Raw genomic sequence first — 23,782 nt, 5'->3', positions numbered from 1 at the left:
AAAAAAATTCGCGTAGGGGAGGTTGTTTTTATTTTCTACAATTGCAGATTACTTTGACATCGAGAGAACGTACGTTGCAATTACAAAATTTTTATCCCGGCCACTGTCTAATCTTGGATTTGCAGATTCTTGCACAACGGCAAACATTATAACTTCTTGAAGCCGGTTGATGAACATGTCCTCTTTTGTTGGTACTATTCCCACATAATAATGGGTGATCGAAGTTCTCCGCTACGTCGGAAGTTTCTTGAACGTCTTAAGTTTCGCCACGTTAGCAGGTCTATATCTGCACACATAAAGTCTTACGATAAGCGAATGAAGAGATACTTAATTGCTCTACATTAGAAATTCTCTCGGATACCTATTAGAATCTTATTAAAATTATTTAACGGCATGAATGCAGACCGAGCTGATGAACAACAGATGAAATTTCATTGAAGATTGAAATCGTTAATGTAATTTTCTCAATGCTGTGTTTTTATCGTTAAATAGCTTTTTCAAAGAGAGAACGCCTTAATTATGCAGAAATACTTTACGTTAACCGCAGTATAGCGGGGTAAATAAAGAAAAAAGGAAAACGATTGGTCAATTTTAATAAAAACTTGTTGATGTTAAAGAGCTCGAACGCAGCGAGCGTCGAGCGAGAAAGTGCTTCGTTCGTAACGCGATAAAATTCTCATCAAAGGCGCGATGGTCTCTCGTTATTATTCCGTTATTATTTTCCTGCTCGGCGGGACTGTGTTTCACTTTCTCGAGAGAGGCACTCATTTTCCTCCGATGAGAGATCCCTTATCCGTCTAAATACAGCGTGGGAGAATCGTTTAAGCTTCCGCACGGACCATCGTTTGCGTTCTTGTTTAAGCCGAGATAAAAGAAAACGAAGAAAACGTGACTGGTAGAACTGCATTTACGGCGCGTATAAGAGAATCTGCTTTATATTATTTTAGATTTTATAGAAGAAACTCGCGGTTATAGGGGAAAATAACAATCATTCCTTCGGGTTATTTAAGTGGCAATATTTTTTTTCCCCCAAGTCCATAGAATCCACGCTAACCGTCAATAATTGTTAACTAGCTTTTAATTAATTTCATAGGTACTTGACATGCAAAAATCTCGCAAACACTAATTAGTTCTTTATCGTTGAAACAATGGCTGCCTTTTAAGCGGGACTTTTGGTCGATGAGAGGCTGACAGAAAGCCACTGTTAAAACACTGTTTGTAGTTGGAATTATTCCAAACAAACGGGTGTAATCGATCCGTCGAGTGCAGAAGCGATCGGCAGAATACACTTCCCAAGTAGCGGCGCTGGGATTCTGCCTAATCGCGCGGCGTCGATCCTCAAGGGGCGCGATATAATTTCATAATCAGAAAACGAGCGAGGTGGAAACGGTTTCTCCGATCGCACGTGAACGCAATGCTAAGTATATAGGTGCGGGCCGGGATTATGTGTTAAGCAGATATATACGCGCCCGGCGCGCAGGATATCGTAGGGGGTCGTGCGGTGCATGCAAGGATATTGCAAAACAGGCAAAAGGAATTCACGAATCTGGCACTCGCACCCTTCCCTCGTACCGCGCGTTTTCTCCTCTCCCCACCACCCTCACACCTCTTCCATCCCCTACCCCTAAGAGTTGCATTATGACGGGATGCATAATGCAAGATGGGTATGCCGACGAGCTGTCTGTGCGTCATACATAGCAATGGCAGACGGACGCGATTCTGAAAAGGATTTTCCGAACAGGATATCCTCGCCACGGACCGCGTATATTTTCCATGACCGAGGTCGAGCGAACAGGTTGCCGCTTTTGTCGTCGATTTTCTGTGCGCGGCGCGATATCAGCCCACAGCTCTCCCGGATCGATGTGGACGAATGGAACGTTTCGCGTAGCTTCAGTCGTGGATCGTGGAAACTCGCTGGAAAATCAGAGCGGAAGATGTCTATTCTGGAACGAAAGATATATAAGAAACGTGGCGATATTGCAAACGTATTGTAAATGTTTAGAGATTCAAATCCTTTTGCATCACTTTTTTTTACGTCAATCGTCTCCATTCCCCATTTTACCCTGTTAAATTTCATTCTATTATAATTGAATTTCATTTCTATTTAATTAATTTTCATTCCCAATTCACGTCACATAGGCATTGACAAGCGATTATTTTATCAAAACAGAGAGAGAAAGAGAGAGAGAGAGAGAGAGAAAGAGAGAGAGATGTGACGCATTAAACGCAAGCATAATCAAATGGAACGAGAGCTTCTAAATTTTTTTGCGGCTACCGCGAAGGGAGAGCGTGCAGCGGACCATAACTCTCATCAACGTGGCTCTTTTACACGTCTACTCATCTAACTATCCCGAAAACTAAGCCAATAACCCCCCGAGTTTTTCGCCATTCTCAAATTTTACCGCGGACTAACGCGAGAATTCGTCGAGAGGAATGTTGCAGGAGAAATGCAATCCTGTAGTCTCCGCGTCTCCGCGGTTTGTATGCTGTGTTCGTGTGGACGAGAGAGCGCGGATGCACGACCATCTCTAACCAAAGCACACACACACAAATGTGCGCGCGTGCACGCACACAAGCACGTAACAGTGCACCCTTGTTTACACGCATTCCGTTCTTCATTGATCCTCTTTGCGCGAGATCGGGGATAGTTCGGTCTTGGCTGCCGGCGCTTCTGGGATTGTTTATAAGACTTCCGGTGGCTCTGCCGCGCTTTTCAAAGCTCCTCAGGACTCCTGCCTAGGTTCCACCGTATTTCCCTACTTTGCTCTCGTTTGCTCTCCTTTCTATCTTCGCCTCTCTTTCTGTCTTTCTTTCTCTCTCTCTCTCTCTCTCTCTTTCTCTCATTCTTTCTGTCTCTCTCAATTCTCTCCGTCTTTTCCGATCGTCTATCGACGGCAACCCGATGCCAGACAACAAGGGAGATTGTATGTATTACCTCGCCTGTCTGTCGCACGCCTACCTCGCCGTTTCCCGATCTACTTTCGAATCTTGCCACTAGCGACACGCCGCGATGTGACGCGACCCGGCTGTGCGCTCTCTCGCAATGCAATACGATCAAATCGAAATCCCGATATCCTGTCATGAGCTCACACTCTAGTGTGCACGCGTGTACATACATGTTCGTAGCACTCTAATACGCTTGCATTCCGAAAAGAAGCACGTTGTATTCTATATGTAGCTATGATTTTTTTAACAACTTGACCGAAATGAACAAATATACAGAAAAAAATGTAATTCACATCAGCATGGAAAATTTTAGACAAATTTACATAAACTCAAATTTATATCGAGTTGAAAAACAATTTTTCAATTAATCGCAAAAACTGATTATTTTCTGTACTTTTTATTACATCTCGTTTAATGCCAGGTAGAACAAATTATATTGAAGTAATAACGTACGCATAGTGTTTTATAACTGATACACATTTAAGCCACTTATAATTAATAGGAAAGTTGAAAAATTTTAGTCACACTTTTCTTTAATCTTGCGATGGTAAAAATAATAAGAAATGTGTCTTTAGTCGTGCAGACTTTTAAAATAAAGTAGTAGTCTAAAAATGCTGGAAAAAAGGCTGGAGCTTTGTTGCGGGCCTAAACGCTTGATTTTAACTTATTGCCGTATTCAGGACACGGGCCTGTGGCGCTTGGCGTTGACAGAAGTTAATGGAATACCGCTACCAGGTATGGGGTAAACTTCTACGAGGTCAACCGTTCGTGTGAACTTGTGCAACATCCTCGTAGTGTATGCACTACGTTGTCACAATACGGGTAAACTTGTAGCGGATAGTAGGGCATAGCCAAATACGAGACACAATCAAACACCCCATTCTCGTTTATGTAATAAAGCTAGTTACGTATTGGGTTTTACGCGTTGTGTACGTTTCTGTTTGTTTTTTTTTCTCTTTTTTTTACGTAAAAGATTTCTTAAATTTCGGGAGTCAACTTTTTATCAGCGAAACTTTTCCACGAGGGAGAACTCAATTACGAATTCTTTAAAAATTAACTGGAAAATTAGAACCGTCTGCCCTACAGTGGAAGTCAGTTAATTTTAAATAGATTCTACCTTGACAGAATTTTAGTTCGTAACTCAGTTTCCGGAAGGTTAATGTATTTAATGTCTGAAATTTAAGAGATGAAGAAAATATTTCGTATAATTTTTACTGACGAGAAGATTTGTCAGAAGCAGTTACCAGTTTTTGCGTTTGAATTAAGATGGTCCCGTAAATTCTGGAGAATAAGTGATACAGGAGCGATTCACTAAAAACATTAACATTATCTTGAAAATGACGGAGTCGTGCGAAGCGAGATAGGATATCTTTCGATTGCTTTCAATAAGAGAACTTGTATCTCTTTTTATTTTCCGCAAAATCTTGAATAACATAATTCCATTTAGGTCTTGATCCATGATCTTTTTATACAACTCTACTGAATGGAGGAAAAATGAAATACGACAAATAAAAATCACATTAAAAACACGAAAAAATTTTGTATTAACTTTGTTCTAAAAAAGGTTATGTATGTATAAGTTAATTTTTTCAATTTTGTGTTTTTTTTTTTAAATTGAACTATATATAGCAGCATTGAAATAAAATTCTCGTTCCGCATTTAAAATAAAAAGAACGAAATTGGAAAAATTAACTTGTACATACATAACCTTTTTTAGAACAAAGCCGATACAAAATTTTTTCGTGTTTCTAATGTAATTTTTATTTATTGTACTTCATTTTATATATATACATATATATATATATATATATATACACATTGCACAGTTTTGTGTGAACGAATTTGAAGACAATTATCTGTTTATTTCAATTTGACAATTGCATTATTTTCATATATAAAGATTGCGGTAGATATAATTAAAGCAATAAGGTTGGAAGATGAGCTGAATCGAATAATTTATTCGCTTTGCAATTAAAAGCCGTTTTGTAATGTGAAGTGGCTTTGAAGCAGCATAATGATTTTCAGGTGGATTTCTCTTCCTAGAACCTCACACAAGCAGAGTAATTAAAGGAAGTGGTACTTTTCCGTTCTTTGAAATACGCAGCCGTAGTTTTTCAAAGGCCTTCGTCGTTTAGAAAGGATTAAATGCGTTAAACCTTGCTTTCTTTTGCTATACGTTTCCTCCTTAATGGCAATAAAAAATTAGAAACTACAATTGTTTGAAAAGAGTATACAGAAAATTTTGGAATTGGTTTTAATGAAAATATAATACAGGTACAGTTTATGATTTTTTTTAATTTTGTAATTCTCTAAAACGTAAAATATAATTTAAAAATCCAACGAGACATTTTTTTATTTCAAAAATATCCATATTCGTGAAATCGGAACTGTATTGTTTCGCCAAAAATTTAATAAAAAGAATTTACGCGAGAGAAAAACAGAAAGTTTAAAAATATATTTTTTGTACCGCACGGAAATAAAAATTATTTTTTAATAGCTGGACTGCCATTTCACAAGTTAATTCCAAAAATTATGAATTCTACGTGGTTAACTTATTATGATAAGAAAGATGTAAGCTTTGAAGATTAAACTTTCACAAGGAGAAAATGGGATAAGTGATGGAAAGAAATCAGTTTAACGAATTAACACCTAACGAACGAATCCTTTTCTTACGCTGTCTCCTTCCGTTTCCGTCTTTCTCATTACTTTCCTCTTCCCTTCTCCCCAAGATCGAAGGCGATGCGCGCGACGATCTATCGCCTATATCGGGCCAAGACTCAATTGGGTTCTGGACCGCGGTTATCCGTTTATCGCTATATAACCACTGGAGGGTTGGCGAGGCAGATACATTCCCGCGAAAGGAGGCGAACGATTAATCACGTTTTACTCGATTCCGAGTCGGACCGACCAATTTGGCCGGAAAGGTCGTTGTTTGCCCGATAAGGTACGTCAGGGGGTGGAAAAGCGAAGCCGACGGGGTCCCGTAGAACAATCGGCGAATCTCGCCGGTGATCCGCAGTATAGACAAACAATCTTATCCGGTCACCGACGGACAAAACCATTTGTTCTCTTTTTTTTTCTTTTTCTTCCTTTCACTCTTTCGGATAGTGGCCGCTCATCCGATTTATCGAGTCAAATCTCCAACGGAGTCCATCCCGCCAATCCTGCATCAGCCCCGGACACGTTTGGGTGGTGCATTTTTCATGATGCATCTGGAAACGCTCGACTTGTAGCGTCTTACCACTACTGGTGGATAAGGCACTCCGGTTTCTTTATAGCGTAGACGTGAGGCGGTGTTCCTTACGGTTGACAAAGATATCGTCTTATACGACATTGCACGGCCAATTTGATAGTAATTTTTGACAATGCGCTTCAATTTTTCAACGTCTGTTCAAGGAAAGAAAAAAGACGATATCTGCGCGAAATAAGCTTGACTATATGTGTATATATAGAGGACTATTTCAGAAAAATATGCAAACTTTTTATATGAAAACCAAATAAAATTGTTAGATAAAAAGCTATTTAGCAAATTTTATCGCGTTGGTTTTTCTAAAAAATATCTCATCTATTTAAACTTACTTTTGGAAGACGTACTTTTAGACGTGCGTCTAAAAATTGTTAAACAAAAATTCTGGTTAAAGTCACGGAGTGATTTATTTATTTTTTTGATTACGTTTATTTCTTCCAAAAATAAGTTTAAATAGATGAGATATTTTTAGAAAAACTAATGCGATAAAATTTGTTTTTAGCCAACCCTCCGGTGATTGTATAATATATACATTTTTTATTCTTTTTTAACTGAGCTCGAGTGGTACCATCGACATTTTGGCTGTCTCCTCTTCTATTTCTCATTCCTCTCTTATCTCTCCTTCTTCCTCTCTTTCTCTTTATCTGTTTATCTGGCTATCTATATCTGTGAAGAGACCGAAGGCCCGCAAGCGGTAAATTAATTCGAACGACAAGCGCAGTCGGCGCTTCCACTCGCGCCGAATAAACATCAGGGCCAGAAGTTGACCAGACCGGAGCGACCTATACCGTACTGGAGGACGCGCCATATCTGGGATCTACGTGCCCATTTCCCGTGGCCCGTATAACGTATTTGGCACCGATCCTCCGTTGCATCTGCATCGGACGTCGTCGGCGTTGCACAGGACGGATTATAGGGGACGTGTATCCCGTCGATCGCAAATTAAGCGACTCTATCTCCGCATCGCCGCGAGTCTGTCTTCTCGATTTTTTCTTCGCTTACGAAAGTTGTTGCACAGAAGTCGTTGTTTAATACCAATTGAAATAACGACAACAGATGTACTGATATTGTTATTATCGTACCAAAAAAGTGCCTTGTGTAAAAATTTCTCCTGAATTTGTCGTAGCTCAGAAAAGTTTAGAACAAACTCAGAATGTATGACTATATCTTTGTTTGAACTACTTACTCTGATCTTTTGTTACTTATAAATTATTTCGCAAATTTAATAAGCAAATTTTTAATGTAAGAAGTTCAAGCTCTCCTCACTCTAAAACTCTGTATTTTTAATAACTCAATTATTGACCCTCGTATATCCTTGTACCTCGAAAGCTCGCTGGAGTTAAGTGACATGAGTAGATTGCCAGAGGCCAACTACGTTCGTGGACCATAATCTAAACAAGCTATCATTAATTTTAGTACGTGTGGTGGATGCTCTCAGTACCAATAAACATCAGTGACAGCGACCAGGCCCGTGGCGTTTCTGACGCACTTTGGGTGCCGGCAACATTCGAGATATGCCGTGCGCGCGCGTTTGTATGATATACGTGTATTTAGTATCACGATATCCGCGCCAGATGTTGTCATCGCGCGGTTCGGACTTTGCGATGAGCGTTCGTTTATTATTTCACTACTAACTCATGTTAATTGCGAATAAACTCGAACTTTGAATATTTCGTGCCTGTGCATGCTCTTTCGAGCAATTAACAGATCGTTTTCAGTTATTTTACGCTGTGCATTTAGAATGAGAAATAGATAAGCAAAATTCGACATCACCTATTTTTCTTTTGTTTTTTTAATAATTTGATTGATAGTCTAAATAGTGTGGACAAAATATTTCTATTTTATTAGAAAATACTTGAGAAATTGTTTTATTTAAACAAAATATTAATTTTATTCATTCTTTACTATTATTAATTTTATTATGAATAGTGTTTTCATTGCATTAGAAATAGCGATAAAGTTTAAGTAAATTAAAGTCGTGTCACTTGTGCAATAAACATAAATCTTAATTTTAGTTTGAAACAAAACGTTTATTTGTATAATTATGAGCTTTGCAATTGTTTTGAATTATTCAAGTTAGCTTTAACGTAATGATCCAATAGCTCAAAGTTGGACAATCGATGCGTATAGTCTGGTATACACAGTACCTATTGGCGAAATTATTTCAAGATCGAGCACAAGGCTGAGGTTAAATTGAATTGATTGCAGCGAGTCGATTATTCAAGCAGTTAATCGGTGCATTCATCGTGAAAAAAAAAGGGAAAGAGCAATTACTCGGCAGTGCACAACCTATTAAGCTTTTATCACGGTTCTTAAAGAGAACAGACAGTAGTTATAGAATTTCTATATCCAGAACCAAATAATCAAGTACAGACTTAATTAAAATAAAAAATATCGGCATGTGAACAATCAGTGATAAAAAATCAATTTTTAAGAGGCTGTTAAAGGCTCATTTGTTACTCGATCATTTAATTATTAATTCGTTTTTAATGCCAGACGTAAAATTTATTTTTTTTTGTCTACGTAAAGAACATATTGAATTATTTCTATTAATCATCCAAGAATCTTATTTGTCCGTGCTAAAAAGAAAAGGTCACTAAGAAGTTTGATAAATGCTTGACAATATATATTTAGGAGTCGTATACTGAAGCAGAATAGCCTCGTGTGCAATAAATCGTAACGCCGTGTAGAATGAAATATTTGCAAAAACGCAATCGCTTCCTCTCTATTTACTGCTATCGGATAAACATTCGGGCAAGAATCTGACAGCTCGACGGTGGATGGCGTCGCGCTTCCGCAGGGAAGTGGCATACTCGAGCTACACTTTATTTATTTTGCGAACCGCGCATACACAGAGCACCGCTGGCATCGTGCCCTTGTTGCATCTGCGTTATTGCTCGTTGTCGGGCACAACAGATTTCGTATTGGACACCTTTTGCAATGTATCGACTCCCGCGTCAATCGCAATAAGCGTATCCGATGTAATGGACCGGGAATGATATATGTGACAGAAGCTTGCTGCTCAAATCATGCACATTGTACATACCTCAATTTACTTAGTTCTGCATTGAATTCTCGATAATAAATGCATTTTGCGAACGACGTGACGTTTCTCGTTAAAAGCTATTTCTATATTTCACTAACAAGAAATAAATAAATTTTAAATGTTGAAGTGTGTGAATATAGACATGAGATCCAGCCAATACTTTTACAAAATCTTTGAAATTTAATTCGAAACTTTGAAAAATAAAATCTTTTACGAAATGTCTATATAATTGATCGCATATCTCAAATGGAAAAAAAGTAATCATGACATTAAAATGGCTGTCAAAATGATTATTAAAAGTTACTTTGCAATCAGTTATGATACATTTTAATGTTTCATCGTGACCTATTATTTTTGCTTGGGATTGGACATTGCTCACTTTTGTTGCAAGCTTTACATTCATAATAGCAACGTCAATTTTCAGTGCAAATGACATGTCTCATATATGTTTTTTAGGGAGCATTCTAGACATTATTCAGTTAGTTATTTTTTTTTTTTAAAGTTCTATTGAATCAATACGAAAGAATACTTCTTGAGGGAAGGGGAGGGCAGAGTTAAAATCACTCACCGATTGGCACGTTGACAGCGAAGAGAACGACAAGAGCGCGGTGGCAGAGCATTGTGCGCTGCGATGAGAAAGAGAGAAGCCGAGGGAATCGTCCGTCGTCGATGGTGGCCAGGCCTGCTCCCTTTATCTACTTAACCCCGTCATCTTCGGCACGGACCTCCGTTTCCGATGCTCTGACGCATAGCATGCCTGAAACAAGTTGCATTGATTCGATATCATTTACTTGATAATAGGGCATCATTATTGGAGCCCGTCGCTGCTGCTTGCCAGAACGGCCGCCGCTTTATCGTCCGTTTCCAGCGAGCGAACTTTAGGGTTCACTCGGCATGTTGCAGCTTTGAATCTCAAGATCGAGCAGCAGCGTCGCGCTCGCGTTCTCCGGTCGAGCGTATCGTTTCGCTTGGTGACGTTCATCGACCGTATCTCGGCCAACTTTGTTAAGAACGGAGCAGCGTTAATTTCGCCCTATAAATAAGAAACTACTTTGACATTTTAGTCACCGCGTGATTACGTTTTCTCACTCGATCATTAATGCAATTGCCATCTACATGTTTTTCTCCTCGACATTACAAAATAATTATATTATTTAATCACGGTGATGAAAACTGTATTATTTGGAGGACTTTATTATTTAACATAAGTACATATATATTATATACTTATATATATATATATATATATATATATATATTATTCAAGATTTCCATTTGCAATTGAAAGATTTATGTACGTTGATATACATAAATACATCAACGTACATAAGTATATATATATATATATATGGAAATCTTGAATAATTCATTATTATAAGGAAATCAAATAATATAAATACGTTAATAATTTTAATTTATTTAATATTTAAGAGATGAAAGAAGAGAACTATTCTCGTAAATTTAAATACGAATATGCTAATTTGGAAGAAAATGATAAAAGCTTTACGTTGTAACAAATAATGGTAAAATATTTTTTATATTATTTTTATATATTATATATATATTTTTTATTATATACACATATATATAAATGAGATTTGAATTGTATCTCTCTGCATTTTCAGAAACTGTATTATTGCGGTGCTATTTACGGACCAGCATTTACAAAGTAATAAACGTCGCGATAAATTTAATTACATCGCTGTTACAATTTTGACGAGCGCACCGTCAGTTAAAATAAGTTATTTCCGCGGATTTATAAATTATCACAGGTGCCGGCAGAATTTACGGGAACGAAAGCAACGGTGGAATGCAAATAGCGCGTTTGTCACGTTTATGTAAGTACGTGTCACGTATATATTCGGCGATAAATTGCTCCTAAATGCATTTCCGCTTTAGACGATTTCTGTCGCCGTGGGAGAAATTAATCACGCGTGTCCGCCGTCCATTATTTTATGACTTACGCATACAAAGGACAATATAGCGACGTTATAGGTCTCGTGAAGTGGCCGATTTTATAAAACCCGCGTGCCATACGTTCCGCGTAATACTCACACGGTACGACACCACGATTCACGATTCACTTCCGCTTATTATGCACACAGCCATTAAGCGGCGATAAACCACCAGTAATTTTATTCAGTTCCGCCCGAAAATCCGTTCTTCGATCGTTATGAAATAATCAGAGCACGACCCAGACTATTGTGTCGATCCATGATCATATAATACCAATTTCATGATTAAGATCGCAATCAAATAGGACCGATGCCATAAGCAACGTCACTTCTAGGGTATCTGTAAAAGGTTAATAATCAAAATATAATTTGATAATCTTTGCCAGCGAACTAACGCTTTATACAATACTTATGCTTTGACTGTTCAAAGTTGACAAGCCATCGTGCATTGTGAAAAACTTGTACTAGTTGCAAAACTACAACAAAATATTATATATTTTACGATTATATATAAAAATGTAACACTTTTGTGTTTCGTTTTCTGTAAAATCAATGTTGTTTTTTTTTCTTCACGAACAGATATTAATTACACTTCTCTGAAGGTAAATATCTCGCTATCTCCTTGCGCATTTAATAACCGCCTGCTTTCGTTGATCGTCGTCCAACGTTTAACGCCGCGCATTAATCGAACTATAACATCCGAGTGCCGCTCCATCGTCGTCCGTTTGTTTCCGTTTCATCAGCGCACGAAGAATAATACGTTAATAATGAACGAGCTTGCAATTCGATTATCGATGCTTGCAAGTTTAAAGCAAACAGGATCCGGAGAAAGAGACGCGGCCTCGTCGTCGAAACGGGACGATGGGGTAAAATGCGAAACACGGACTTGGCGGTGATGCAGTTCGTTATCGGCGACGTGAAGCCAATCCATACCAACCTCGGAACTCAGAACCGGTTGCCGCAAGCGCAACGAATCGCTCTCTTGCACATAAGCGAACGCGCAAAAAGTGACCAATGGGGGTAACGGTAATTTGCATTCTGCATTCATATATCGTATACGTTATCTCTCGATGGTCCTGACCTGCAACCCGCTTGACCTCGTTCGCGACTAGCAAAACAGAATGATAGTACATTGCCACTCCCGCGACTCGTCGATGGAGAGACGTACGATATCGTTTCGCGGTTTTGTGGCTTCCGGCTGTTTCGTCGATGGTTTATATTCCATCTCGCGAAAGAATTTCTTACGGAGAAATGAAATCAAAAGTTATATAGATTGACAATTAACTCTCCGCAGACCGTCCTGTTTTTCATTGCTTATTGTTAGATCACGTGAATCACTGAGAAACAATTTTTCAAAGTTTTTGAGCTTTACAAAATCTAAAATCATTCTTTTATACTTTTTCAACATTTAAGAATACGATTATATGAATCGAAACAGTTTTTCCATTTCTTTGGCTCTTATTAAAAAAACAGAATTATAATAATAAAATACATTATTATAATAAAAAAATTCATAATTTTTTTATACGTGTACATAAAAAGATTCTTGTAGCTTCACACAGTTTGTTGTTATTTAAAAAAAAAGATTAGTATTTAAAGCCCTATGTGGTCTGCGGAGGATTAAGCATTGTCTTTTATAGTGAATATAATTCTTTACTATACCGATTTTATCTCTTTGTAATTGCGAATATAAGACGCGTTTTAAAAGGGGATAAAGTAGAAGGATGTCGTGCCGATAAACGGCGTATACGCAGGGATGTTACGTGCATAGATTACAGGATAAGCAAAGGGCGGTTTGTGATAAAGCTGGCGTGCGAGATAATGTGGCCGAGATAATTATTTTTCAGCTACGACTGTTGGTAAATCTTATTTCCTTTTCGTGATTAATTGGCGGGCCCGGACGGGAGTGTGATAATGAATGCGAGATAGATACCGACTCGAGTCCGTGGAAGGATGAAAAACAGTTCCCTGAATAAATGTCGGACGTGCCATCTTGATGCGCGCGTGAATGACGAGCGAGCTGATATATGCAGATCGCGCTTCCGAGAAATTCTAATTATCTAAATTTTACTACATGTTGCACAATTTTCTTATTCACGTTTCAAGGGAAAGAATAATCTGTAATTGCTTGATATCTTCACTTCATAGAGCGTTGAATCTTGAAGGAACTTATTAATTTTCTTTTAATTTCGGAGTTTTTAGGAAAATCTTTTCATCCCTCCGATGAATAATCTTCCTTTAATCTTGAATGTAATAGTTTTTTTAAAATACAATACGTTATGCGTTTCTCGATTTTCAAATTAAAAATATTCTGTTTCAATTATTCATTTTTTTTATTATAGGTTATTGTTAAACAAATTACACAAAAATGATTGAATTTCAGTATTGATCCGCGGTTTTCTCCCAAAATAAAGCAGCCTTCCTGTTCCCAAATATAAACTTAACACAATTTCAGGGAACAAAATGTCTTCTTGAATAATTATCACTTTAGATACTTATTTTCATCCATTATATATCAATATCAGCGCTGTACATACGTTACTCGCAAACGTTAGTTATTCTTAGCAAACGAGTGACAGGACGTTAATCGAACTCCGTAGCGCAACCAGGAGTTTCGCTAAGGCGGTGCGAAATCAAGTTAATATATGAATGAGGAAACGATTAAATACGAAACTAGCTGTTTCTCTTGGACTTGGTATCCCCGAGAGCTCCGACGCTCTCTGCAAAGTTCAGCTCGCTCTCGGTCTCGCAACAGAAGCGTCGAGAGAGGCCCACCTACGTGGATACGGAATATGTAAGACACGAGCGCGCACACACGGGGGTCCTTCTCTCGGTGTAGTACGGCGTGTAGGTCGGTGAATTCGTGAATATTCAGCGGCTCCGTCCGACCTTCCCCGGAGCGGGTTTACGGCCCTCGGTCTCGCTTTTACGAGTTCGTCAGGAAGAAACGACTTGGCGCCGAATCGATGAGACGTCCTCTCCTCGTACCTCGTCGTCGTCAACGAAATGTTTTCTCTCGACTGTGAAAAGTGACTGACAAAAAGTACGAGAATAAGAGCTCGAAATTTCATTTCGTGCAAACAGCACAGCTAATGAGTTGCGTCATTGAGTAACACGAGAAGGTCAGATTGAGATACGAGCTGACGTAAGTAGCCGCGATACGCTACGATAATTATAGCAGTAATTATCGCTAGTTAGTTTTTAGGTCTCGTTAGTTCAATTAGACGACGTTTACCCAATCGATAATCTGATCCGATATTTCACGTGTGTCGGCAAAATATAATTCAGTGGCAACAGTTTGAGATGAGAAAACGCTGTCGTCTGAGTTAACAGAAGAAACATTTTATAGCTCCATCGTGGAGCCATAAAATGTATCGATCTGTATTCGAGGGTAGATACCGGCCCCCTCACGTTCACGCGAGCTCGTGCATAAAATTAAATGGCGTCATTTAACTTGTGAGCATTTTTATCATTTATTATGTAGAAAAACGTTTGCAGCTTTTTTTTTAATATCCTGAATTTTATCTTCATAGAAGATCATTATACATTAAAAAAATATTATCTATATTATATTGGAGTTTTATCTCGATGTTCAGAATACTAGCCGAGCAATCGACATAATTGACAAAAAACATTCATATTAAACAGAAAGTTGGGCAAAACCCAAAATGATAGCGCGCCCCGGCCGCGTCCCCCGCCGGTGTTATTTCGTAGTTATAAGTTAGACAGCGCGTCCCTGGGGTTATCAAATATTCGCTGAAGATACTCACAACTACCAAACTTGTATCGCGCTGTCCACATCAAATATATTTCCCCGCATCTCATTTGTGTTATTTCTCACGTCTCGGTGATGTGGCTATCATGCAAATTCAATGTATCCAAAACTTTGTTCCGACGAGACGTACAATGTCTTACAAGACGCGCCTTGACCTCGGCGATATCAACGCAAGGCGGATACATCCAGCTCTCTTTCCACGACGTTACTATTATAGAAAGCTCCGCGTCGAGTCGAATCTTCCGCTTAAAATCAATGCAATGCAATGCAATGCCAATGACTACAGTCCTTAGCGTCTATTTTGAGGTCTAAGGAATATCGATTTAACGCTCGTAGACCATGACGATCTGATTTAACAGATATCCCAATTTTAAACGACCTTAAGCATACTTGTTTATTCTAAAAACAGCACCGATATCAGGCGGTGTCTGTCTGTATGTAGAGTTTAGCTAAAATAAACTTGATAGACGACTTCTTTCAGAAGCTAGATGTAACTCTGTCTCGAAAGGCTTAATCGCGGAATTAATGAACACCGGCAACTTGCTCGTTACCCCGTGTCGTCTTGTCGTCGTAGATCATTATCGTTTGGGTATAAAACGTCCCGTAGCGTGGCCGAAGCGGCGAACAGAGCCGATAATTGCTGAAAAATGACTTGGGACTTCGTCATTTTGTGCTCTTAGCGGTTGTCATCTATCCTTATTAGGATCAAAAAAAATATTAGTTCCACACAGCCCTCCTCCTTCCGTCCTCGCCGCAAGTTCACTGGCGGGATTTCATCTCCGATGCAAGATTATTTGTCGATCGACCCGGTTAGCCGGTCCTACTAGAAAGGGTTTTTAAGCGAAGTTCATTTGCGAAGTCTGCGGTAGACAAAATGGATTATAAGGCTCCCCCTTCGCCCTTTCCGATCGAAGGACACGCGGGAGGGTGAAAATGCTCGCCGTTCCACGGCGTAAAGAAGAAGTCGAACTCAAGAAGCATCGAGAAGGCGGAGACGAAGGGGGAGTCCGAAGGGATCCCGAGCAGGGAGAGACCTGTCGATACCGTGACGTGACGAGTGACAGACTTTTTTTCCTCGGCTACTCCATTAACATCTCATTATGAACACTTCGGCGACCTCGCACCGCTCGGGCAAAATATCTTAAGTCGAGTTCGAACTTCCATTAAAATATCTGCCGAGCTCGGCGAGCCTTCGTCGATCGCACGTAGCGACCGGAAGCGTTTAACACGACGAACCACTGCTTCGCGCTGCTCTCCGAAAGTGTTGGTAGTATCCGGAAAGTGTTGAAGGAGACAGTTTTTTGCTCTCGTGCCCTTGCTCGCTTCCCTTTGTCAAGGAATCGGCGGTGACACGCCGGTGGTACAAAGAGGAAAATCGGATAAACCGCGCGAACGTGACTTTTTTCCCCGGGCTTATCTCCTCGAAGATGCGCAGGTAGGAACGAGGTGCCGGAAAGTGGAAAATTCAAAATGTGTTATCTTCTCGTGTGAAACGAAAATACGAGACATTTGAAGAACATGATATTATAGCAGTAGCTTTAGCTATTTAATAACTAATGACATTACTCTCAAATTAACTCATTTATAAACTTACCCACGCCACCTCTTCAGCAAAATCGACACATTTACCCGTTTTGTTCTTTGTGCTGTTACGTTATTAAAATTTATGTACGTGCAATAATCATATTTTAATACTTGGATTGTTGATTATATCTATTATATTGCACCACCTGTGCCAACATGAATCGGAACTGATATCGCGATACGATATACCACACCTGCTTATCGATACTGAATACCAATCATATGTCCGACACGTGCACACGAGAGTGCGCATTGAAATTCCTTTTCGCGCTATTATCATAACTATCGCGGCAGTCGAAATGTCGTAGCCTCTAGCTCTAAACTGTGGGGGCTATTAAATTAGGAGACGCCACAAAGCATGTCCCCTGAATGCTAATGGAGTTAGTTAACTCGGTCTCTCGAATGTTACTTAATCGCTTTCTACAATTTCCGTGCGTATTTACGGTAAGCGAGATGCACGATTGCATGGCATCGAATATAGAATAGTTTAAGGAATCTTCGCCGAGTGTTCCTTACATTCAATCGTCCATAAAGGTAAAGTTATATTTATATTGATATTTTATATGTAAACAACCCTGATTTTTTTTTCAGTTCGATCTAAACTTAATTGACATACGTTTGAACTTATATTCAAGAAAAATGCAATACCACGCAGAAATATCTTCGATAGATTTGTTTTTAATTCGAAAAATATCGAATGAAAATAAGGGCAGTCTTGAGTTCTTTTTTCACGAACGTAAGGAACATTCAGCGAAGATTCTTGAAATTGTTCTGTATAAAAATTATATATATCTTTTTAAACGCGTTTTCAAGTTAAAATTTTTCTTTTGGCAAATTTCCCAATTTTCACTGCGCAACGCAATTTATTACCTGAGATACATATATTTTCGTCGAGTACTAATTCGCCACAATCGTGAAGATTATGATCAGCCTGGAACGTCTACAGGATGTCGTATAAGTGCGAATGTAATTCGCTCTTTGTGCAAAAGCGCCCTAATATATCACACTTCGCGACGCAGCTCCGCGCGAGAGGGAGGAAGTACAGAAACGTACACTCTCCGCGGAAAAGTCCGCAAATGAATTCAGCGGAATTTCGCCGTCGGAAATTTTATGACCGAAATTAGCATATTTATTTTGCGCAGAACCGGTTGGAGAATCGCGAGGCATTGCGAATTCCAGGCGAGGGTCTCTTGTAATATTTTTTAATTGCCTTTACAAGGATTGCGTTTCGTGTTTTGTTTCGTCCTTTGTTAACCATTCTGACGATGGCAGAGTGCTTCTCGCGTCGGAGAAATGAAATCACAATTGTAGATCACGTACGATTGTGCTAAGATTTTATGAGAATGTAAACGAGGGACATTACAACGCCTCTCTTGTACTTCTCAAGAATTATTGAAACGTATGATAACGTACCGAGTGCTTCTGCTTCTCTCACCTCCACGCAGTATTTATTTCAAATTTGCGAATTTGAGTGCGACGAATGAAGCAAAGTAACACTGCTTGGAATTTAAACATTGGAAAAATAATGACATTCGTTCGCCAATAATTTAAACAAAAAGGAGTAAAAGCATCCGGACATGTATCAGTGGTACTTATGCTCGAACGAGTCATTGGGCTCAGGTAGCTCGTTGCGCGGGCTGCGAGGATACCGTTTCCTGGAGGAAGGAGAACGGTACCTCGAGTGCCGGACTATCAATAATAAAACTGAGTTTACTGCCACGGGGAAATGGCGGCGCCGTGCCCCACTGCGCCGTCGAATATTGAGAAAGTAGCGAGAAACACCTGCGCAAATTGAATGCGTTAGACCCCGCAGGCCAGGTAATATAACTCTGCTCTTACACCGTATAACTTTGCCGCGCAGCGCTACAACCAAATGCAGTGTACCACGTGTCCGCATCCGTTGCTTCTTTCTGTATCTTATTTTTCTCTTCTATTCTACTTGTGCTCGGTAAAACCGCGAGATTATTACCGCATCTTTATCCACGGACCTTATAAAGTATACGTTCCTTACATAATTTTTGCCACTGTTTTTCATGGAATAAATCAAATAATTTACATTGATTGATAAATCTCACGATGATACGCGCAATTTTAAATATATAATTCCGAGAATTATATATCGAGATTTCGTAAAAATGATGAAGAATTCGGTACTTTTACTCCAGTCGGTGATTCTTAAAGGCAGGTTTGTTCCGATATTTTTTGTGAAGAACAAATCCCTTGTTTTCCGCTCGTCAACAACAATCGACTCTCACGGATGACTTTTCGCGCAATGGCCGACGAAAGAGAGAGAGAGAGAGAGAGAGAGAGAGATTCCCCGGATCCGTTCATTGCCGGTCGAAGAAGGAGAAGCATACACCCGCGTGCGCGCGACTCCACTCGATCTTCGTGCCTGACGTGCAAATGCCGGGGTTAATGCGACGCGCTCCATTAAAGTCGAGTCCCTACACCCCGGAACATTGCTAATTACACGTGGCGCGCATAGTCCACGCCCGGCAGTTAGCCTCCCTCTCATCGCCACCGATGTTCTCCTCCCGTCGCTCTTCCCTCTCTGTGCTCGAGCGAGTCTCGTCCTTATTACGAAACTGCACACGCGATACAACGCGTTCCCTTCTTGCAAGTTGGATTCTAATATTAATAAATTTGTGCGCTGCTCGCAAATGCGTGCATCCGCATTCGCCATATGACGACGGCGGCAAAGGCGCCGCGTAGCTTCATTAAGCGATGCCGCTTCTGGTGGTCTTGATCCTCTCCTGATGCTCTTTCACGGGATAATATCTGAAGATAGCAGCAATGTATTATCATGCGAATGCGCGATAAGATATTGTTTTCAGAATGTCTTTAGAGTTGGACGTTATAAAAATCTTATTATACACAATATATATATATATATTACAGATAATATAAATCTCATGATATATTATAATATCAGACAGTTGATATTTTTGTGCTTTAAGAACTTGCTTTAGTAACATCCCTCAACCGCATGCCTTTCCATCTCTACCTTGACCGTCCATTCCTTTATCAGTGACGTAACCACAAGCATCTTACGAGCGGTTTTCCTAGGGTCGGACCAGGCAAACCAAAGAGCCGTCCCAGCCGGTATCAAGAGCCTTGATACTGGGTCCGGGATCCTGCCCGAGGTGGATAATTGCAAATTCCATTTAGACGACACGAAACTGCCGCCCATCGGCCGTGAGGGCGCATTAGCGATCAGGCTGATTGCACTTTTACTGCATATAAGTGGATCTTCGTTAAGGAACTCGGCGGTATTCTGCGAAAGGAGTCACAATCAAATTGGCTGCCGCTAGATAGATACGAGCAACTCCTTTATCGTACTTTAACAACAATTCCTAGAATTTTTCGAGCGCGAGATACTCTATTAGATTGGATTATAACATGCTACGTGAAAGAACGTTACGTTTTAGAATGTCGTAAATTGCCATGTGACCATTAAACGGGGCTTTTCACATTCAATTTAGCGGCACTTACGAAAAAAGATAGTCGTTTACCTTTACCTTTCACTCCGTTCTATTTTTCTAGTAATATCTCCGTCTAAAGTTCTATCTATGCAAAAATTAAAACGCACCTCTGAACTTTTACAGTGACTAACAAAATTATTAAATTGACGTGTCGCATTTTGAAATTTAAACACGAGGATTTTCCTTTCGCCTCGCGCGCAGAGTCACGCAAAGTTTTTCCCTCCCTCTCGACGACGACGCGGCAAGTTTTCGCGTCGCGCCGTAACGAAAACATAATGAGCAGACTTGCCCATTATTTTTGCATATTCGAACCATCGCGACGGGAACTTGGCAGACGCACTGAAAGCAAGACGAATCGATTCTCCACGGCTAACGATCGAACGGCGTCGAACGAGAGTCGCCGTCACCGCGTTTGCGATCTTTAGACGTTCTCTCGTCGCGGTGCGGCGCGCGCAAACTTAGTTTACCCCGAATGGTTATTTATCCCCACTACCATCTCTTCTCGTTCTGCTGGGTGTAAGGAGGAAAGGAGCAACCAGCTCTATACAAGAAGAACGGTTTTGAGGGCTTGCGGGAGCGAAAAGCGAGCAAGACGGCGGGGGAGAGAGAAAGAGCTTTGTTCCCGTGACGTCATGATGGAACGTGTCCCGTAACTTCTGCTCAGGAAATTGGAGAAGTATTGTGATGCAGGACGTAGCCTGTCGGAGCCGGGAAAACCGAGAGGAACCTTCAAACTGCTCTTCGTATCCCGACGGAAAATCGTACCAAAGGTATCCCACAGGATGGACGGACATACGTCGCGGTTGGGGTGCTTTGTATTCGTGAATGCATGGCTCCTCGCGTACAGTTTCTTCTTTATTAATAGCACAGCTATAAGCCAAGTATAACCGCGAGCTTTCTCAGCTCCGCTTTTATCACACTTTTTGGTCGAAATACAATTTTTCTTAAAAGATCAAATTACCTGATAAAAGTGCAAATGATTGATTTGATTAATCCTTCAGAAACCGCATCGTCTTATTGTCATTAGAAAAATTTTTTTGACTGATTTTACTCAAAAATTTCCACGTACAGAATTTCTCGACATTTTTGTTATTTTTTTTATCTTGATTTTATTCGCGTCGTTCAGTTCCTTTGATGATAAGGAGCATTAAATTTCAGTGATCGATGCTTCGTACATTCCATGTTCAATTTGTGAATGTAGCTAAACTGCATAGATTTCGAATTTTCTGATACTTCCGCGTGGAAAATAAACATTGCAACAATAACCGTTACAGAATTAAAGTAACAATTAATATTAATTATTGATAAAACATAGAAGATATATTCGCGGGAATGAAATCAATTTCTATTTTAGTAATATATATATTTTCAACTATAATAGATTTTTATAATAGATTTTTTAAATGTTTTAACGTGTGGAAGATGACATATATGTTTGGCTTTATCACGCGAATACATAGCGAATTATTTTAGTGAAGGACGTTCACAATCGGAGAATTGATCCAATTAGACGGCAGCTGGCTGTATTTTGTATCCGGATATCGAGCCGCGCACGTGCCATCGTATTCCAACGGTGCGCCGCATTTGCACCGATTGGCAATCCATTGAAAGTCAAACTAACCCGTCCACGACATTTGGATTCTAAGGAGGAGGCTTGCACTTGGTAATCCGAAACTTCTGACTCTCTCCCACGATCTCTACTCCATCTCGCACCCCTCCCGCCCACTCTCCTCTATGCCTCTTTTCCTTGGACGACAGGGTTCATCTAAGTTAAGCCCTGCTGATTTGCATTCCTCAGCCAAGGGCATCCGAAGTTCGATAAGGCAATAAGTGTGAAAAAGTGATTCCGTGCTTGCCGCTTAAAGATTGCGAGAACTTATCTGATAGGAAATACACGTCGCGTAACACGAACGAAATAAATCATGTCCCGTCGCACCGCGCTCGCCGCAGGGAGTAAATAAATCTCTGGTCGAAATATAATGCAATATGTGTACACCGCGACCACGTGATCAATAATTAATTATACAAACGGATAATTGTATCAATTATAGATATGTTGAAGGTTTGGCGTAAAATTTTTATCTTTTAGAATTTTTCAAAGAAATTTTTGTTAAACATTTAACATGCGAACAAAATTAATAAAATCAAGATAACTATTGCATTAAAAATTACTGTATTAAATATATTTTATAATAATTGGTAATCGATTAAATGCGATAAACAATTTTATATATATATATATATATATATATATATATATATATGTTATTGTCGTTGAAAAAAATAATTAACATTTTGATTAGATTATCGTATATATATATATACAATAATCTAATCAAAATGTTAATTAGTTTTTTCAACGACAATAACATATGCTGATAGAAGCAGATCTGTACATTTCCGTCGAGTTGCTGTGTGCACGAAAGTCAGAATTACAGAATTACAGGACGATATTAAGGTATAGTGGTGTAATTAAGCGAGCGTGTATCCGAGGTACTCAACGTTTAAGTACATCCTTCTGCTCGCTTACACATACACACACACACACACACACACACACACGCACACACACACACACACACACATCATTTCTCTCTTTCTCTTCAAAATGAGAGCTGTGCAAGCTTTATTTTGAGTAAAAAGTTCAAAGAGTTTATCTTTAAGAAAAGATATACAAGATGTCTATAAAGTCTGTTCCCCCGTATTTTGAAAAGGGTTCAAAATCATGAAAAATCGCGAAATACGTGTCTGATTATTTCGAGGAACTATTCTACCTCTTCAATCTCCTTAAAAGAGTAATTCCTCAAAATGATTAGACACGTATTTCGAGGTTTTTTTACAATTTTGAATCGAAATATAAGGGTTGAGGAGACTTTATAGACGCCCTATGTATACTACAAGCATACTAAGAAAAATTAATTTAAGAAATCAAATCTTTATTTTGTTACAAAATACGCGTGTTTGTTGTATAAAGAATATAATTAAAAAGCACTAATTATTTGTCGAAGTGACGTACGGGCAATGCAAATATAATTGTGTAATTATACTTATATCTCGTAACACTGTTTTGATAATATACTCAGTGTTACTACGTGCTTATAGTATAACAGTTGCAATAAACTAAATTGCGTATCTCTCCGCCAGAAACTTACTTCATTGTTCGGAAGGAAAGACGATGTCGAGATCTTATCTTTTACTGTACCATAAATGGGCGTGATCTTTCATCTTCAAAGAGGCAAGACCAACTGTCCCCTGCGCGACAGTTCCCACCGAGACTATCCAGTTCGTCCATCCGCGAGACGAAACGAAGTGTCGCGCGAGCACTCGATTTCCGCCCCGCGGAAACCGTTTAGCGCCACAGCCCACCCTACTAGTAAATCGGAAAACTGTCACGTTCGAAAATTGACATTTTTCTAGGTAGTGAAGTAGTGTAGCAGTCACTTCGGGGCTATTGCAGTGAGGAGTAGAGAATTTGCGCCGGGGTGTTGTTGCAGATGATGGGGAAGATGAAATTTTGACACTGTCTCTTGAATACGCTTCCTTTACCATCCTTTTGCATTCAACGGTGTCTTCGATCGCGTGCGCGTTGATGAATGTGCATGTATGTGTGTGTACGGACCTCGTAACGATTGTTCGAGAAGGAGAAATGTTTAGACAACCACGGGGAAGCACGTTCATCGAAGACTTTGCATGAGCTTCGTCCCACGGGACTGGTTGACGATGGATGCGCGTCAGCAGTATGTTAAC

The 23,782-nt window shown here is 39.6% G+C and overlaps 2 protein-coding genes across 12 annotated transcripts in view; one reads left to right on the top strand and one right to left on the bottom strand.

Annotated features, from left to right (window-relative positions):
• LOC105197815 overlaps positions 1 to 23,782 on the top strand; it is a 232,580-nt gene that overhangs the window by 101,076 nt on the left and 107,722 nt on the right. The window lies entirely within an intron of this gene.
• LOC105197814 (lachesin) overlaps positions 1 to 23,782 on the bottom strand; it is a 129,584-nt gene that overhangs the window by 57,025 nt on the left and 48,777 nt on the right. For 2 of the 3 annotated variants that reach the window (XM_026131734.2, XM_026131735.2), the window contains exon 2: positions 9,808 to 9,996. In XM_026131734.2, coding sequence (XP_025987519.1) covers positions 9,808 to 9,859 — 52 coding nt within the window. In that variant the 5' untranslated portion in view covers positions 9,860 to 9,996. Of the gene's footprint in view, positions 1 to 9,807; positions 9,997 to 13,973; positions 22,124 to 23,782 lie in introns of those variants that run through there. The other variant, XM_039454616.1, reaches the window with a different exon arrangement.

This window comes from Solenopsis invicta, chromosome 10 (genome assembly GCF_016802725.1).
Source record: "Solenopsis invicta isolate M01_SB chromosome 10, UNIL_Sinv_3.0, whole genome shotgun sequence".
In the NCBI taxonomy this organism is placed as follows: domain Eukaryota; kingdom Metazoa; phylum Arthropoda; class Insecta; order Hymenoptera; family Formicidae; genus Solenopsis; species Solenopsis invicta.
The sequence above is the reverse complement of the archived record's forward strand: the minus strand, read 5'-3'. Positions and strand labels throughout refer to the sequence as shown.